We start from the raw sequence: 15,312 nt of genomic DNA, 5'->3' as shown, positions 1-15,312 counted from the left end.
CAAACAATTGTATCCAAGTTATTGTGAGTTGTAGTCACTTTGCCAAGCCACTTTGCTTCAAGAAAACCCAAACTGTCACCAGCTGAAAGGAAATTGGTTTGGATGGTCAGGAACAACCCGGGAACCACCATGGCACAGCCCTGCCATGAACTGGAAGCTGATGGATCACTGTCTACAGTTCAGATCACCATGAACTAAGAGGCTGCTATCCAAGAAATAACCCCCTGCTCCAAAATTTACACCTTCAAGCTACTAAAGTTTGAAGCTGACCACACGGACAAAAAAAGAAGCCTTCTGGAGGATAGCTGTATGGTCAGATGAGACAAAGATTGAGTTGTTTAGCCACAATGACCACCGTGGAAAATGGAAAATACACACGGTGGTGTAGTGGTTAGCATGGTCGCCTCACAGCAAGAAGGTTCTGGGTTCGAACCCAGTGGCTGGCGAGGGCCTTTCTGTGTGGAGTTTGCATGTTCTCCCCATGTCTGCGTGGGTTTCCTCTGGGTGCTCCGGTTTCCCCCACAGTCCAAAGACATGCAGTTAGGTTAATATGGGATGGCCTTGGGCTGAGGTGCCCTTGAGCGAGGCACGTAACTCCCTACTGCTCCCCGGGCGCTGTTAGCATGGCTGCCCACTGCTCTGGGTATGTGTGTGTGCTCATTGCTCACGTGTGTGTGCATGTGTGTATTCACTGCTTCAGATGGGTTAGGTGCAGAAAGGAAATTTCAGAAGTATGTGATGAATAAAGTTGTTCTTTCTTTCTTTCTTTCTTTCTTTCTTTCTTTCTTTGGGGCTGTTTTGCTGCCAGTGGAACTGGTTCATTGCACAAAGTGGATGGAATAATGAAGAAGGAGGACGACCTCAGAATTCTTCAGCATAAACCATCAGAAACTTGAATACGACTTGAGACTTGGGAGTTACAACAGGACAATGAACCCAAACATGTATCAGAGCTGGTTGTGGAGGATAAAGCAGGCTAAAATTAAGCTTAAAACAAGCCCTGACTTCAACCCTATTGAAAATATATGGACCATGCTTATAAGTCGAGTCCATGCCAAGAAAAAAAAAATTGAACTCTACCAATTCTACCATGAAGAGTAGATTTCACATCGTAAAATATCCAACCAGAATTCTGCCAGAAGCTTCTCATCTCATCTCATTATCTCTAGCTGCTTTATCCTGTTCTACAGAGTTGCAGGCAAGCTGGAGCCTATCCCAGCTGACTACGGGCGAAAGGCGGGACACACCCTGGACAAGTCGCCAGGTCATCACAGGGCTGACACATAGACACAGACAACCATTCACACTCACACCTACGGTCAATTTAGAGCCACCAGTTAACCTAACCTGCATGTCTTTGGACTGTGGGGGAAACCGGAGCACCCGGAGGAAACCCACGCGGACACGGGGAGAACATGCAAACTCCGCACAGAAAGGCCCTCACCGGCCACGGGGCTCAAACCCGGACCTTGTTGCTGTGAGGCGACAGCGCTAACCACTACACCACCGTGCCGCCCTGCCAGAAGCTTGTTCATGGTAAACAAAAATGTTTGATCAAGGTGAATCTTGCAAAGAGACATTTTACCCAAATATTAGGTGTGCTGTATGTATATTTTTGACCCTGGATGTATAATTTTGACCCTGTGTTGATTTCAGAAAACCCAAAGAAAATTAAAACTTGTGCACCCAATTCTCGTGCTTTTTTTAATTGATGTATGCTGTACAATCATTCTGCCACAGAAAAAGAACAGTTCAAAGAAATTACTGAAAGCCCAAATATTGCCATGAGATTCATATCCATGATGGCATTCATGTCATTGTATGTAAACTTCTGACCACAACTGTACATAGGGCTTGTTTAATGCTGTTGCTACCCACACTGATGGAATTGTGAACAAAATATGAAGAAATTTGTACCAGGATAAAGTCTTTATTGAAGCTGAATGAATGAATGAATGAATGAATGAATGAATGAATGCAGTAACGTGACTCATGCAGTGACACACAAGTACAGCCTCATATTGAGTATGCTCCTGTGTTAATGAATGTGGACTTTTGTCATCCTGCAACTGTACAGTATACCTGACCACCAAGAGAGTCAAAAATGTTCATTCAAGCAACTGTTTGGTTTTGTCCAACAGACTCCCTGATGTACACTTCTGCACAGCTATTGTAGTAAGCCAGCAATAGTATTGCAACAAGTCACAACCTTTGATGAAATAAGTACATGAACTGTGTACTGTTTGAAGATCTCATCTCATTATCTCTAGCCGCTTTATCCTGTTCTACAGGATCGCAGGCAAGCTGGAGCCTATCCCAGCTGACTACGTATGGGCGAAAGGCGGGACACACCCTGGGCAAGTCGCCAGGTCATCACAGGGCTGACACATAGACACAGACAACCATTCACACTCACATTCACACCTACGGTCAATTTAGAGTCACCAGTTAACCTAACCTGCATGTCTTTGGACTGTGGGGGAAACCGGAGCACCTGGAGGAAACCCACGTGGACAAGACGCAAACTCTGCACAGAAAGGCCCTCGCCGGCCACGGGGCTCGAACCCGGACCTTCTTGCTGTGAGGCGACAGCGCTAACCACTACACCACCGTGCCGCCCTGTTTGAAGATCTGTATATTTGTATTTATTCTATCTACATTCACTGGATATGAGCAGTTGCGTGCTCTGATTGGCTACTCTGCTACTAGACTATCAGCTCATATACCGTGAGTAGAGAAAAACAAACTGGTGGAACACATCAAGTCAGATATATCACTTTGCTATTAAGTATTTAAAAGAAACAGAAATAGCGAAAAAAATACAGTCGTCCCCCCAAGAATCTCCTGTTCCACTCTCCAGCCCAGTTGGTGCCAACCACCAAAAAAACCTGGAAGAAGAAGAAGAAAATGGCGGAACATGTTGCTGAACCAACTGAGGACGAAATAAAAACTCTCCTCGAAAACAAAACCCCCCAAAATACCACAGAAAAGCAACAAAATATGGACTAAAGGTATTTGATGGTAAGAACGTATCTTTTTTATTTTTCAAGAATTATTATAATCGCATTTTTCACAAATTGCTACTGTCATTGCACTGTTTTTTACATTCTAAAATAAAAATAAAATGCTCTGTTTCTCAAAATCCAGTGAATGTGGATAGAATAAAACAGTTATTCCACTCAGTCTTATCGTACATGGCTTATAGCCGACTCTATGATATGTGCCTCGTCGGCTATCAGCTCATGTATGACTCGATTTCGTGGAATAATTGTTAAATATTATTGATTTGCTATAAGACTTTCAGAACGGGGTGGCACGGTGGTGTAGTGGTTAGCGCTGTCGCCTCACAGCAAGAAGGTCCGGGTTTGAGCCCCGTGGCCGGCGAGGGCCTTTGTGGAGTTTGCATGTTCTCCCCGTGTCCGCGTGGGTTTCCTCCGGGTGCTCCGGTTTCCCCCACAGTCCAAAGACATGCAGGTTAGGTTAACTGGTGACTCTAAATTGACCGTAGGTGTGAATGTCAGTGTGAATGGTTGTCTGTGTCTATGTGTCAGCCCTGTGATGACCTGGTGACTTGTTCAGGGTGTACCCCGCCTTTCGCCCGTAGTCAGCTGGGATAGGCTCCAGCTTGCCTGCAACCCTGTAGAATAGGATAAAGCGGCTAGAGATAATGAGATGACATGAGACGTTTTTGACATTAAACTTGATTGTCAGATTGAGTTTGGATCGGTTTGTCAGTCTCAACTTGTCAAGTAGATTTGGACTTCTGTTAGGTTTAGGTCAACCCCAGCAGCTTAACTGATTCGAGGATGTGCAAGTAAAGAGATGAATAACCCGAGTACATGTTTGCATTCAGTTTAGTTGGCATTTGATTAACCCTTCATGTTCTGTGCTTTCACATAGACTCAGTACTAGAGATGATTTTTGTATTTCATGATTTTAATATTTAATTGAAAGATTGCGTGGTTAACATATGTTACAGGGAGATATATTTAAATATAAACTTTTGTTTGAAAACAGTTCAACACCAAAATACATTAATGCATTTACGCACAACTGGTAATATTGAAATGGAAAGAAAAAAGAAATTCCAGTAAGTAGCAGTCTACTACAGAGATCTTTCAATTTCTGTGTAATTAATACAGGTATTAATAATGCCATGGAGACCATAGCTTCCATTAGAGATTTCTGTAGAGTTGTTGTTGATGTTCAGGCTGCCTGAGCAAAGCCCACTTGGTTGTTAGCACGGTCAAACACAGAGTAGTAAGCCCTGAGGAAGACGTCGCCAAAGATCCAGAGAGGCTGGCTGTTCTGAGAGCCCAGGTAGGTGGGGGTGATGTCAACGGTGCAATAGCCACCCTGGTTCTGTGAACATACACACTAGATAATCAGGCATTAGAGTTCCTCCAAGTTTATCTCACTATTTATCAGAACCCGTTAGTGTATCTTCCTTCAGTTGTAGAGAGGAGCTTACCAGGATGTAGTTAGACGGACCCAGAGGGAAAGTCGCTCCACTGATGGTGAAGGTCAGAGTGGGGAGACTGTTGATCTGGCTACAGTCCACAACATACTGTAAAATAGTGCGGAAGATATTTCAGACAAATTTGTAGGTACATTCTCGAAAGATGGCTGTAATCAGGGATCCATAGTACTGACAGTTCAGTACAATTGCAACGATGCTCCGATGCTGTCATAGGACTAAAAATGTTGCATTTGGAGCTCTCCATTTATTCATGTTAACAGCACCAATACAAACTTCTGGAAAAATATCAATCAGGGTTTGGTTGATATTATAATTTGAAAATAATAAAGAATATGGCACATCCATGGCTTAGCTTAATGGAGGCCATCCACCAAAAGTTAGTGACTGGGTAAAGAGGAGATGAAACAGATGTAAACAAGAGGCCAAGGGTAACTCTGAATGCGCTGGAGTGATTTGCATCTCAGGTGGGAGAAGCTGTTCATAGTACAACCATCCATCCATCCATCCATCCATTATCTGTAGCCGCTTATCTTGTACAGGGTCGCAGGCAAGCTGGAGCCTATCCCAGCTGACTATGGGCGAGAGGTGGGGTACACCTCTACAAGTCGCCAAATCATTGCAGGGCTGATACATTCACATTCACACCGACAGTCAATTTAGACCCTCCAATTAGTCTAACCGCATGTCTTTGGACTGTGGGGGAAACCGGAGTACCCGGAGGAAACCCACACAGACACGGGAAGAACATACAAACTCCACACAGAAAGGCCCCCATCAGCCACTGGGCTCAAACCCAGGACCTTCTTGCTGTGAGGCAATAGTGCTAACCACTACACCACCGTGCTGCCCTCATAGTACAACCATAACCCAGAAATCACTGAAGTTTGAGGTTAGCCAAAAGGCATGTTGGAGACTCAGCAGAAATGTAGATTGTCTCGTCTAATGACACCAAAAGTTAAATGCTGGGTTTGCTGGAAACCCAACAGTGATGGTGGTACGATCAGATAAAGAGTTACCTTTGGCCTCTTCTCTAACTAATGCCCTTCTTACCCAGTCACTGATTTTTGGTAGCTGGCCTCATTTAGAGAGAATTGTGGTCATTACATATTCTTTCCATCATTAATAATTGATGTTTTATTAGCCCATCTGGCCATCATGTGTTGTTTGTTGTCCGTCCAGCGTCATCCACATTTCACGAAAATCGCGTCTTCTCTCTCAGTTCTTCACCGATTTTTATTCTTTTTGGCAGGAAGGTAGGTCTGTCTGGGGAGCATATAGCTTCTACCCAAATGTGCATAATTCCAATTAATAATGAAGATATGGAGTAATTAAGCCCTAACGACCAGTTTCCACACAAATCCCTTTTTCTCCCTCAATTCTTCACCGATGGCATGAAGGTAGTGAATACTTACATAATCACCTTATAACCTTTACCCTCATTAAAACTTTTACCTTTTTTTTTTTTGCATTTACATTTTACATTGCAAATCGTTTTGCAAATGTTATAGATTCCCCCCTCTCTCCCCACTTCAATTTTATGTGTGTGAGTACCTCGCCATAACTGTTCTCCTGTGCTCCAATATACTGCATCACAGAGGACAAGATGGAACTTGGGGCAGTCAGGCTGGGGGTACCGGTGTCCACAATGGCCTGGCAGCCACCATACTGAGAGCAATAGCCAGTGCTCTGTCCATTAATCTGGAACCTGAGCCAGATTAATGTTTATGATTAGAAAAACATTCCAAGTAACTTAAAGCATGTAAGTAGAGATTATTCAGTGATATATACCGAGATGTATGAGTAGTTTTCAGAATGGCCAATAACTGTGTAGTTGCTAAGACTTAAGAAACTTCTTGTGATGAATGGCACTTACTCCTCAATGCCAATCTGCCAGTAGGTCTCAGCTGTCACTGGTGTCCAGGAGATCTGACCCTGATACATGCTGGTGTCCACAGCACCAAAATCCACCTCACTGCCATACCCTCCAACCCTGAACAATCAGAGCCATAGAGGTTTAGTTATCAGTCCATACCAATGAAACAAGAATGAAGAAAACCCTATATATTTCTGTATATGGATGGTCAAATTCACGTTTGAGTTACAGGACCAGTCAAAAGTTTGGACACACCTTCGAATTCAATAGTTTTTCTTTTTTTTAATTAATTAAAAGTCACTTCCTGTCTTAAAGTAATGATGGGTATCGTTTTTCTTTACTTAGTTAAGCGGTTCTTGACGTAATATGGATTAGTACAGTTGTGGAATAGGGCTATTTACTGTATTATTATTTACTATTTAAGAGTTATTCAACAAAATCACGTCGTAAATGAGCTGATAGCCGACAAGGCGCGTAGCACCAAGTCGGCTATTAGCCATGTATGACGAAATTGAGTGGAAGAACTGTTTTATTCTATCCACATTCACTGGATTTTGATAACCAGATTTTTTTTTTTTTTTGCAAATTTGATAAATAAAAACTTTAGATAAAACGTCCGACAAAATAATTTCCGCTTAGAATGTAAACAAACCGGCGAAATGACAGTAGCAATTTGTGAAAAATGCTATAATAATAATTCTCAAAAAATAAAAAATAGATACATTCTTATCATGAAATACTTTCGTTCCATATTTTGTTGCTTTTTAAAAAAATATTTTTGGGGTTTTGTTTTCTAGTAGAGTTTTTATTTCGTCCTCGGTTGGTTCAGCAACACGCTCTGCCATTTTGCTTTCTCTACTCATGGTACATGAGCTGATAGCCTAGTAGTAGAGTAGCCAATCAGAGTGCGCGATTGCTCATATCCAGTGAATGTGGATAGAATAATTACTGTTTGATCTCAAAGGCATTAAGAAGGCAAGAAATTGCACGAATTAACTTTTGACGAGGCACCTGTTAATTGAAAAGCATTCTAGGTGACGACCTCATGAAGCTGGCTAAGATAATGCCAATAGCGTGTAAAGTGTCATCAAGGTATATGGTGGCTATTTTGAAGAATCTAAAATATGGAACATGTTTTTGTTTAATACATAATTCCATAGGGCGGCACGGTGGTGTAGTGGTTAGTGCTGTCGCCTCACAGCAAGAAGGTCCTGGGTTCGAGCCCCGGGGCCGGCGAGGGCCTTTCTGTGTGGAGTTTGCATGTTCTCCCCGTGTCCGCGTGGGTTTCCTCCGGGTGCTCCGGTTTCCCCCACAGTCCAAAGACATGCAGGTTAGGTTAACTGGTGACTCTAAATTGACCGTAGGTGTGAATGTGAGTGTGAATGGTTGTCTGTGTCTATGTGTCAGCCCTGTGATGACCTGGTGACTTGTCCAGGGTGTACCCCGCCTTTCGCCCGTAGTCAGCTGGGATAGGCTCCAGCTTGCCTGCGACCCTGTAGAAGGATAAAGCGGCTAGAGATAATGAGATGAGATGAGACATAATTCCATATATGTTCCAGATGTTATTTCATAGTTTTGATGTCTTATTGTTCTACAGTGTAGAAAATAATTAAAATAGAGAAACACCGATGAATGAGTAGGTGTGTCCAAACCTTTGACTGGTACTCTGTATTATTAGTGTTGCAATACTGTTTCTCTCATTGCTTACGGGCTCAGATAGATTCCAAACAGGTTTTGGTCAAGGAGACCCTGCTGCATCATGTTGTCCACAAGGGGCATGGCATTTCCAACAGCAAGAGATGGGAAGGCCAGACCAAGAATTCCATCAAATGGAGCACTCAGGAAGGGTTGGCTTGGCTCGTTAGTGCTCAGACCAATCTCCTGATTGGGGACTTGGATGCCAGCCACCTAACAAAAGTTAAAAAAAAAAAAGACAGGCTCTCTCCTAAATGCTGTGTTCTAAAGGCTTACACATGATTTACACCAGTACCGGTTCACCCAATATGCACACTATGCACGTTGCGTAGGGCCCCGCAAACTCACAGAGGCCCGGAGGGAAAAAAAAAACAAAACTTGACGACGTGACCGTCCGTCGCGCTGCTCGTGCACGTCAGATTCCCAGTGCATGTGCATCAACCTAGCAAGATGAAGCGGAGTTATCCCTTGGGGAGTGAAAAAAGGAAAAAGAAACTGCATGAAAATGAACAGCGGGAACAGCAGTCAAGTAACTCTCTTCTCCGGGTGGGAGGGACGGGGCTAGTCGGTGTTTGACCTACATAACAGGGCGGTGAGCCCTGGGTGAACCCCGGACGGTCTCCGTGTGCGTCTTGCTGGCTTCTACAATTTGTGTTATATCAATCGTTCTGAGTGTAGTTACAACTGCACTTATACAAAATGGAAAGTAATGGATAAATATTTACTAAGATTGAATTTTGTCTGCTTGGATAGCCCACAGGCAAATATAGATGCAGATATATTAGTGAATAAATAAAACTCGTGAAATATTATGACAATGGTGCTAAATAGGCTAAACAATAATCTAAATCACCTACATTTTAAGTACAGTATCTGAAGGTAAAACAAGTGCAGCCAATTTGATGGAGCCGAATTAATAGTAGCCTTATTTTACAGGTGCTATGCTTAAGTTTCTAACAAGCAGCACAGAGTCCAGCCAGTCAGCCAGTGGAGGGACAAAACCAGATAGGACAGGCACAGATGAGTCATATGCAGCTGCCTCAGCCAGTACAAGCAGCAGCACAGGTCCAGTACAGCCACCGTTGTCAAGTACAGACACCGGGGAAGAACAGGCAGCCTCGGCCATGATTCACACAACCACGTGTGCACAGCAAGCATCAGAAGCTAGCTCAGACCCTAAAGCAACAGTCTCTGCTCCACCAAATGATCCAGCAGACCGGCCCCCAGTCTTAACGGACTGTATGCGGACTGAGTTAGTGCGCAGAGGTCCATTCAAGCCAGGAGTAGATTTTTCTTACCCCAAAGACAAGTCCAGAATAGGGTTCCATCCAGGATTATTACAGAGACGGCAGTCAAATGGTGAAAAGATTACCAGGAGCTGGTAATACTCCTGGTAATACCAGGAGTAATTTCATACTCAGTGAAAAACAACACTGTGTATTGTTTTTGCTGTAAGCTCTTTTCCACAAAAAAACACAAAATAATAGGAGAAGGTGTTAATGACTGGTCAAATGCCAACGCCATTCTGAAGCAGCATGAGGGTAGTCCTGAACACACAAGCAGTATGTGTTATATCATATAACGACATTATTGATGATTTTGCATCCAGAAAGTGCAGAAAGGGAAATTTTTAATGTTGAGTAATTTGTTTCACATTGAGTTCGATTTGATTTGGTCTGATTTGGTCTGTATTTATTTGGAGTTAGACCAACAGGTGGCGACACTAGTGCAATATGTTTAAAGGGGGGATGAGTGGAAGCAGTGGGTGTCAGGTGCGACTGTTAAACATTTTGGGGTTCAGTTAAGAGGGCCCCTGAGCAGAATTTTGCCTAGGGCCCCATGGAGGTCTGAACCGGCTCTGATTTACACCAACAGAAGTGCATGTGAAAACAGAAATCGTATAGTACCAGTCAAAAGTTTGGACACACTTGCTTATTACTATGAATAAGTCTGTCCAAACTTTTGACTGGTACTGTATTTGTCATAATTTATACCAATCAGCTAAATTCTACCACCAAAATATTGATGCAAATTCGATGTCATTCCAATAAGATCTACTGAGTCACTGGTACCCACACGCAATCCTTAAGGCCCGGTCCCACAATACTGATGACTACAACTATATCGATAACTATAAATAAATCGGTCCCCTGCAGTTTATATGGTTGGTGGTCACAGACTGATAATGATCCCTATAGCCCAGGCCTGGGTTTATCCGTATTGGTGAGATTGCTTCTGGAGCCATTTTTCCAGGCCTGGACCCGATCCGATAAACATCTGACCAATCAGATAATTGTTTATTTATATGCTACGTTGTCTGAGCACGTGCTATTTTTCCCCGGGCATCTTTATACATCCTTGTTGCATCATGAAGTCACGGAATATGGATTCACGGAAAATAAAAAATTTAATACAGAGCACGGATCTTTTTTCACAGATATGTGATTTTCTGTGAAATATCAATAGTAAATTAATAACGTAAACACATAAATGCAGGTAAGATATTTTAATGATGAACTTCGGCAGTCCAAACGTTGAATTGTTTTAGACTTCTTAATTTTTTATCCGTGATGCATCATCTGTATGAAATCGGTAACCAATCTGTAATATACTGAAACGTCTGTGACCAATCCGTAAATTATTAGCATCCGTGATGCATCCGTATTAAAATCTTTAACCATTCTGTATTTTGTATCTTTTTTTATTATATTTTCTTTGTCTGTGACCTATCCGTATTATATCAACCACTGGACTGTGTACATGGGTTGTTTTGGTGTCCAAGCTGTATAGTATGACTCGGAATAATGTGCTACAACTTGGAAAAAAACTTCCATGACTGTTCCTCAGTTGCATGCGTTTATTTCCCTGAGTGTCAGGACCAAGCGATATTATAGTGGGATTACAGTTGTGGTGTTTCTGCTCCAGACTGGAGCTACACTACCGTTCAAAAGTTTGGGGTCACCCAGACAATTTTGTGTTTTCCATGAAAAGTCACACTTTTATTTACCACCATAAGTTGTAAAATGAATAGAAAATATAGTCAAGACATTTTTCTGGCCATTTTGAGCATTTAATCGAGCCCACAAATGTGATGCTCCAGAAACTCAATCTGCTCAAAGGAAGGTCAGTTTTATAGCTTCTCTAAAGAGCTCAACTGTTTTCAGCTGCGCTAACATGATTGTACAAGGGTTTTCTAATCATCCATTAGCCTTCTGAGGCAATGAGCAAACACATTGTACCATTAGAACACTGGAGTGAGAGTTGCTGGAAATGGGCCTCTATACACCTATGGAGATATTGCACCAAAAACCAGACATTTGCAGCTAGAATAGTCATTTACCACATTAGCAATGTATAGAGTGGATTTCTGATTAGTTTAAAGTGATCTTCATTGAAAAGAACAGTGCTTTTCTTTCAAAAATAAGGACATTTCAAAGTGACCCCAAACTTTTGAACGGTAGTGTAAATTCAGGCAGAAGGTTAGTTATAGTTGTAGTTATAGGTATAGTTATAGTTATCGGTGTTGTGGGACCAGGCCCTAAAAGGGAACAAGGGAAGATAATTTGATCAGATATCACTGAAACACACCTCTTGATTTTGTATTAATTTTCATTCAGACCCCTCCAGTATCACAGCAATATGGGGCTTTTTTTTTAAACTTTTTTTTTTTTTTGGTCATGGTGAAATTACAGCGTTTAGTCTCTTACCATTTATAACATATGCAGCCTGGAACATAAGAGTTATAGTATATTCAAGTTTATATGTGATAAAATATAAGCTAAAACACTCACAGAGACAGTGTCATAACCGAAGACGCCATAGAGAGCTCCAGCTCCATAGGGCAGGTAGAAGGTTTGGGAAGTGTTCTGGAAGGTGGAGGACTGCTGAGGGTTAAACTGTGTTTTTGCAGCTGAGGAGAGAAATGCCAAAATGTGTTATAAATATCTCTTTTGCCTCATTGCACACACAGTATGTCTGTAAAACTCCCAGGCAGAGGTGGACAAAGTACCCAACTTAATGACTTACAAAATCCCACTGGTCAAATGTTACTCCGATACAAGTGAAAGTTGTCCAGTCAAATTTTTACTGAAATTAAAGTACTGAAGTACTTGCTTTTAAAAATATTTAAGTATTAAAAGTACATTTTCTGTCAATGCATTGTTGTATTATTGCCACAACGCTGACAAAACCTAATGCCTCTGAAACAACCAACTGGATTTACAAAACAAACGCATGCTGTGCCATCATGGTGGTTTAACGTTAAGCTAGCTAGTCAGTGAAACTCCACCAGACATGCTAGAAAACGCTTTTCAAACTCAAAATCATATTGGGCAGCTAACGCTACTAGAAAAGAAAGATTTCTACATTCTGTTTATTTGGCAAGATTATGCTAAAACATATTTCTGAAAGGACTTCAGATAAGTTAACGTTATTCATCTTGGTGTAACTCCGTTTTTACATGCTAACTAACAGTGTCCAAGTTAACTAGCTATGTGTTAACGTTAGTCGTGGACAGGGCGATGGCAACTTGGTGGGCAAATCCATAGAAAGTCAATGACTAACCAGACTGCATAGCTATTGCAACGTTATCGCTAGCTCTAAAAGCACAGACAACTTCATTGCAAGTTTTCTCTTGGAATAAAACATTTACAGACCTCAGTGTGCTTCCGCAGGTTGGACGGCGAGTTTTTGTTGGCCGTGATGTGGTTCGTTTTAGGCAAACAAAGCAAACATTTAAAATTAAACAAATCTTTAATCCTTTCAGAAAACTGAAACATGGGTTCTAGGTATGGCCATGGGTGTGCGTGCATTCCCCAGAATAACCGCCTCCTTCCATTCTGCCATCAACTAATTGTGTTAAATCACAGTGCGGAGAAATCATTGAACTTGATTTTATCCAGTCTATGGACGTGATGTGACCCTAGTGATTACCGATAGACTGTCTCAGTGTCACCTGCGGAAAAACCAATCACGTTTTAGAAAAGAAAAGAAAAAAATCCACTTTCAAAGCTGCTTCATAGTAACGAGTAACGAAGACCTTGATAGAAATGTAGTGGAGTGAAAAGTACGATATTTGTCTTTCAAATGTAATGAAGTTAAAGTCATAAGTTTCCAGAAAAAATAATACTCAAGTGAAGTACAGATACTCAAAAAGTGTACTTAAGTACAGGACTCAAGAAATGTACTTCGTTACTGTCCACCCCTGCTTCCAGGTGCCATTGTTTCTAGTGTAGTAATGCAGCCCTGTGGTAGAGTGTATAGATATGAACTTACTGCATGCCTGGGTGCTGCAGTACACCGAGTTCACCCACAGATTGGAAGAGCCTGTGTCAAAGAGCACTTGGAAGGACTGGGGTGGTGTGCCGACACTGATCACGCCAAAGTAGTATGACTAAAACACAGGAGACTGATCAGATGAACGCTTTGGCTGGTTTAAGAAGTAAAATTGTGATTCAACTTACATCAGCATAGGTTAAGGAATTAATGGCAGAAGTGGCCAGGACCTCTGGGTGATATTTAAGGGCTGGATCAGTGTAGGGCAGATGGATGCCCTTCTCCCTCAGACGCTCTCTGATGGACTTACCCTTTATCAGGGGAACCCTGCACAGACAGACAAAGCCTTGACTAAACACAATATATAAAGCCAACACTATTCACAACTGTAGAGTGGCGTGTGTAAATGAAAGAGTTGCGAGAGTCATCATCAAACGGTAAAGGCATAGAACTTACTTGAAGGCTTCCGCCGAGATGATGAAGCACGCCAAAAGGATGATGAGGCCCTTCATAGTGATTCTTGTTCTCCGTTTGCCCGAATGAACACACAGATCATTCGCACAACGCAGGCTTTTTATACGCACACCAGCCACATATCATTATGCATATAAACTCGTCTTTACCTGTGTCAGCACTTTTCTCTCTGATGGAAACACTCACCCTATGCCAGCCTTTCTTGATAAGACACACAAACAAGATTTGTACCAGTAAAGGGATGGAGCCAAAACTCAGAGGGAAAACACTAAAAAGGAATAAATCAAATGCATCCTAATTGGCTATGTGCATCCTTACTGTTTTTTTTTCTAATATAGTCTCTTTGAAAATCTAATTTCATCTCATCTCATTATCTCTAGCTGCTTTATCCTGTTCTACAGGGTCGCAGGCAAGCTGGAGCCTATCCCAGCTGACTACGGGAGAAAGGCGGGGTACACCCTGGACAAGTCGCCAGGTCATCACAGGGCTGACACATAGACACAGACAACCATTCACACTGACATTCACACCTACGGTCAATTTAGAGTCACCAGTTAACCTAACCTGCATGTCTTTGGACTGTGGGGGAAACCGGAGCACCCGGAGGAAACCCACGCGGAGAACATGCAAACTCCACACAGAAAGGCCCTTGTCGGCCACGGGGCTCGAACCCGGACCTTCTTGCTGTGAGACGACAGCGCCAACCACTACACCACCGTGCCGCCCTCTTTGAAAATGTAATCAAAAATCTAAATATTTTACGTAAGTATAATATTTCCAGTAAGTATTACCATTTATAAAGTAAGGAATAAACCATTTTACGGTGTGCTGTTTCAGGAAATTAATCAATCAGTGAGATGTATCCCGACACAAAGCAGAGAAGAAGAAGAAGAAACCTTTATTTGTCACATGCACACTCAAGCATAGTGAAATTCATCCTCTGCATTTAACCCATCTGAAACAGTGAACACACGCACACGCCCAGAGCAGTGGGCAGCCACACACAACGCCCAGGGAACAGTCAGGGGTCAGGTGCCTTGCTCAAGGGCACTTCAGCCCACGGCTGCCCCACGTCAACCTAACTGCATGTCTTTGGACTGTGGGGGAAACCGGAGCACCCGGAGGAAACCCACACAGACACGGGGAGAACATGCAAAATCCACACAGAAAGGCCCCTGTCAGTCACTGGGCTTGAACTCAAAACCTTCTTGCTATGAGGCAACAGTGCTAACCACTACACCACCGTGCCGCCCTGATACCGTCCCGGAGTTTATCATGCAATGTACAACATTGTGTTCTGAAGTGTTTCATTTCACTTTTATCACAATACTTTGCTAATGATTACAATTTTTTTGATAAAATTATGTATGAACAGCATGTTGTACTTTTTAACCATTTATAGGTACATTAAAGATAGACTGCCTTTCAGATTTTTCAAGTGTAGGTCATAAAAGAATTTTCCCTGACAACCAATTATTTTTCTTTAGTGGACTGAAAGCTACTGAATTCAAATCAC

At 42.3% G+C, this 15,312-nt stretch overlaps 2 protein-coding genes across 2 annotated transcripts in view; one reads left to right on the top strand and one right to left on the bottom strand.

The window, feature by feature from the left end:
- mapk8ip2 (mitogen-activated protein kinase 8 interacting protein 2) overlaps positions 1–15,312 on the top strand; it is a 186,397-nt gene that overhangs the window by 26,416 nt on the left and 144,669 nt on the right. The window lies entirely within an intron of this gene.
- Positions 4,207–13,834, bottom strand: LOC132887424 (gastricsin-like). Its single transcript, XM_060922897.1, has 9 exons — positions 13,779–13,834; positions 13,511–13,649; positions 13,323–13,440; positions 11,840–11,958; positions 8,062–8,261; positions 6,354–6,470; positions 6,032–6,185; positions 4,472–4,567; positions 4,207–4,362 (listed from the first exon to the last, which is right to left on the bottom strand). Exons 1-9 carry the CDS (start codon positions 13,832–13,834, stop codon positions 4,207–4,209), a joined length of 1,155 nt encoding a protein of 384 aa, XP_060778880.1.

Source organism: Neoarius graeffei, chromosome 6 (genome assembly GCF_027579695.1).
Source record: "Neoarius graeffei isolate fNeoGra1 chromosome 6, fNeoGra1.pri, whole genome shotgun sequence".
NCBI classification, from domain to species: Eukaryota; Metazoa; Chordata; class Actinopteri; order Siluriformes; family Ariidae; genus Neoarius; species Neoarius graeffei.
This window is presented reverse-complemented; position numbering and strand designations above follow the sequence as displayed.